At 37.3% G+C, this 3,601-nt stretch overlaps 1 protein-coding gene across 1 annotated transcript; it reads left to right on the top strand.

Annotated features, from left to right (window-relative positions):
• The first annotated feature begins 257 nt into the window (after positions 1 to 257).
• Positions 258 to 2,735, top strand: LOC18052645 (ethylene-responsive transcription factor ERF053). Its single transcript, XM_006447280.2, has one exon. It carries the CDS (start codon positions 719 to 721, stop codon positions 2,117 to 2,119), a length of 1,401 nt encoding a protein of 466 aa, XP_006447343.1. The 5' UTR covers positions 258 to 718; the 3' UTR covers positions 2,120 to 2,735.
• The last annotated feature ends 866 nt before the right edge of the window (positions 2,736 to 3,601 follow it).

The following is a 3,601-nucleotide window of genomic DNA, read 5'->3' on the forward strand; positions in this document are numbered from 1 at the left end:
ACTATCAATATTTATTAAATATTTTAATCCTTGATTGTAAACAAAATTTAAATTAGTAATCTCAACTCTGCGACTATTCCTGTATGCTGATATTTTGACAACACAACAAAAGTTAGTGGGGGCGAGGAACAAAGTCGGGAAATTTGGAGTGGAAGCAACGAAACTTGCCGTGTGGGTCCCAAACAAAGCCAACCAACTAGGAGACTTCTACAAATTCTCTAACACTTGTAAAGAAAACCCTTTTCTGCTCTCTCATATAAACCCCAGTTGCCTTAGATTTTGTTTCACTTCACACAGAAACAAAAGCAAAATCTCCCCTGTTTTGTCTCTCTTTCAAATATCTTTTTTTTTTGAAAAAAAAGGTCGTAACTTTCACATAAAACACATAGCACCCTCTTGGTATTTCCTTGATGATTCTTTGCCGCTCGCTCTCTGTATGTTACATGATGATTTGAATTGGTTTTGTTATCCGATTCTGTTTTTGGTTCGATCGGATTAGCTATTATAATAAAATCAATCACAATCCAGATTCTATAATTCGGTCTCTGTTTCTTCTTTTGACCAAATTTTGGATCTAGGTGTTGAATTTCTTTATTTCCCGTACATTTTTTCTCAATTGGATTCTTCTTTGGTGGATTTTCATCAATCTTTTTTTGTATATAGAACCTTTGAGTCTGTTAAAGAGAGCGAGCGGGTAATTTGATAGAAGTGTCAATCAATGGCTGCAGCAAAGAACAGTAGCAAATCCGAAAAGGGCGTTGACGAAGCAACGGAGGAGATGGTTAGAAGCCAGGATTGGGAGATTGATGAAGGAAAGGATTTTGATCTCAGTAGCTTCGAGAGGCGACAGCAATGGAGGCCAGTTTTAGATGAAGCTTCCGTGTCTCAAAGACCTCTCAAAAAGATCCGTAGCCCTGAAAGACATCAAAATCCTGTTAAATTTTCTTCATCTTTTGATTATCAATCACCTTCTATTTCTTCGGTTTCTCCAGCTTCAGCATCAACTCTTGGCTCATCATCTTCGAGACTTGTATTTCCTTTCGCTTTTGATACATCTCAACAAGCAATTCAGTTTCCACAACAATTTCCAACGTCGCAGTTGCAGACTCCTTTGCCAAATTTTCACCCACCAATTCAACCAGCACAAACTCAGCAACAAATGATCTCTTTTAGCGCTCACCAGCAGCAGCAGGGCTTTCCCTTTTTCGCTGGAGAATCCATGCTGCCTCATCAGCAGCACCAGCGGCAGCTTCTTCAGTATTGGAGTGATGCATTGAACTTGAGCCCACGAGGAAGGTTGATGATGAATAGAATTGGACCAGATGGGAGGCCATTATTTAGGCCTCAAGTGCAGCCTTTAAACACTACAAAGCTTTACAGGGGAGTGAGACAGAGACATTGGGGCAAATGGGTAGCCGAAATTCGTCTCCCTCGCAATAGGACTCGCCTTTGGCTTGGAACATTTGACAGGGCTGAAGATGCCGCCTTAGCCTATGACCGCGAGGCCTTTAAATTGAGAGGAGAGAATGCTAGGCTCAATTTCCCCGAATTGTTTCTCAATAAAGATAAAGCAGCAGTGTCCACCGATCCTGGTTCAAATATTTCATCGCCACCATCTCCTTATGAGAGTTCAATGCCAAATCGATTGCAGACTCAACATGCTCAAAACAGTCTAAATTCCCAAGTCATGAGCTCAGAACCAATACCAGCTCCGCCACCACAGCCTAAAGTAGAAATTCCTGACAGTGAGTCAGGTTTAGGGTCCAGTGAGGCTACTGCGAGTGATGACGTGCTGGCAGCTGCTGAGGGTTCTGGTTCAGGAGAAGGGGTTTCAGGTTCACAAGAATTAGCCTGGGGTGAAATGGCAGAGGCTTGGTTCAATGCAATTCCAGCAGGTTGGGGTCCAGGTAGTCCTGTGTGGGATGATTTTGACAGCTCTAACAATCTTCTCATGCCAGCAAATCTTCCATTTGTCAACCAAAGTCAGCAAGAGTTCCCTGATTCTGATCGTCAGAGGCAGCATGACAATTCAGTTTCTGCTGCTTCTTCAACTTCACCTCCTTGTCCTATGAAACCCTTCTTTTGGAAGGATCAAGATCACCCACAAGATTCATCTTAACAATCGGTATCCACTTAGTTTTTTGATAATCTTAGGAGAATTCTCAATCCTGAACCACTCTCATCTTTCCACTGGTTGATAATTTTTCACAAAACAACCTGTGATTTACTCTTACTTCATCTTTTCTGTCAAATGCTTCAGGTTTTTAAAAATTCTCTTTTATTCAGATTCTCCCCTTCACGCCATTTGTTAGAAAAAGGCTGCATATTTATCAAGCCTTTTTGTAGTGGCATTTCAGTTCATGCTCAGTACGTCAATAGGTTATGCATTTTGTCCCTAATGCTAGTAGTAGCACAGCATGTATCTCTAGCTAGGATCATTTCATTTAAAATTTGCAGCATGCTTTTAGCTTTGGCCTCTTTAATATTTATGTAATGTTGCAGATGGCCTAGTAGTAATTCTCGTGCAGGACCAGCATAGAAGGAGACAGTTTTGTGATCTCTTCATTCGGTCCATACATCTCCAGCTTCATTTTTATGCTCGGAGGATGATATCAATATGTGTAATTTTGTATATTTCGTAGTTTCTTATAATTACAGCATTGTAATGTAATGTTTACTTTTCTCAACAGTAGTTGTAATGATAGTTTAAGCCAATTGCACAACTTATTATTTTATAATTTGATTCTGTTGTGATATAGAGCTTTTTGTTGTCGGTAACTTATCCTCCAAGCAAAACGATTAATGGCAATGATATAATTACTTCCTTATCAATTATATCATGCTTCTATACATGATAGGAAAACAATTAACTTTAATGGCAATGATTGCCACCTTTAGTAACTTAATTTTCATCTTACATATGGGTACTAGTTAACTCAACTGATAATTAATTTTGAACCCACACATTTAATTAATTTTGAACCCACACGTTTAAGTAGAGATGGAAACAGAAACTTTAGTTTTTATTCTTTCAATGCTTAAAAAATTAACTAATTTAATTAAATCAATACGGGACTGTGATCCTGCTTTTCAAAGTCATGGGCGGTTTGTTGGAGATCCCAATTCTAGTATTATTTTATGCTTATAGCGATATCAAGTTTGAAATTTGTTCTAGGAATCTTCAAATTTAGGGATATGACTGACCTTGTTATTATTCTAGTATTATTTTATGCTTATAGTGATATCACATGTAAATTTCCATTTCTACTAATGAAGAGGTAATTCAGCAGCTACTTTTGGCTTATTCTGGAACTGCTTCTATCTTAAGAGCTTTCCCTACAAGTGCAAATGCATCCCAACCGAAAGAAAGTGTAAACAAATACTCCGGATACTTCCTTGAGACTTAAAATAAAAAAAAAATTAATATTAGACTAATATTTAATGACTGAAAATTTATTAATTTTAATTTTTTTTAATATTTACTTTTTTTTTTCAACTTATATCTGATTTTTAAATATCAACATCTGAAAAGAAAAAATAACTTTTTGTTACTTTTTTTTAAATGGGAAAAACTGTGAATGAGAAATAAATATTATATTCT

The sequence above is a fragment of the Citrus clementina genome, unplaced genomic scaffold (genome assembly GCF_000493195.1).
Source record: "Citrus clementina cultivar Clemenules unplaced genomic scaffold, Citrus_clementina_v1.0 scaffold_2, whole genome shotgun sequence".
NCBI lineage: Eukaryota > Viridiplantae > Streptophyta > Magnoliopsida > Sapindales > Rutaceae > Citrus > Citrus x clementina.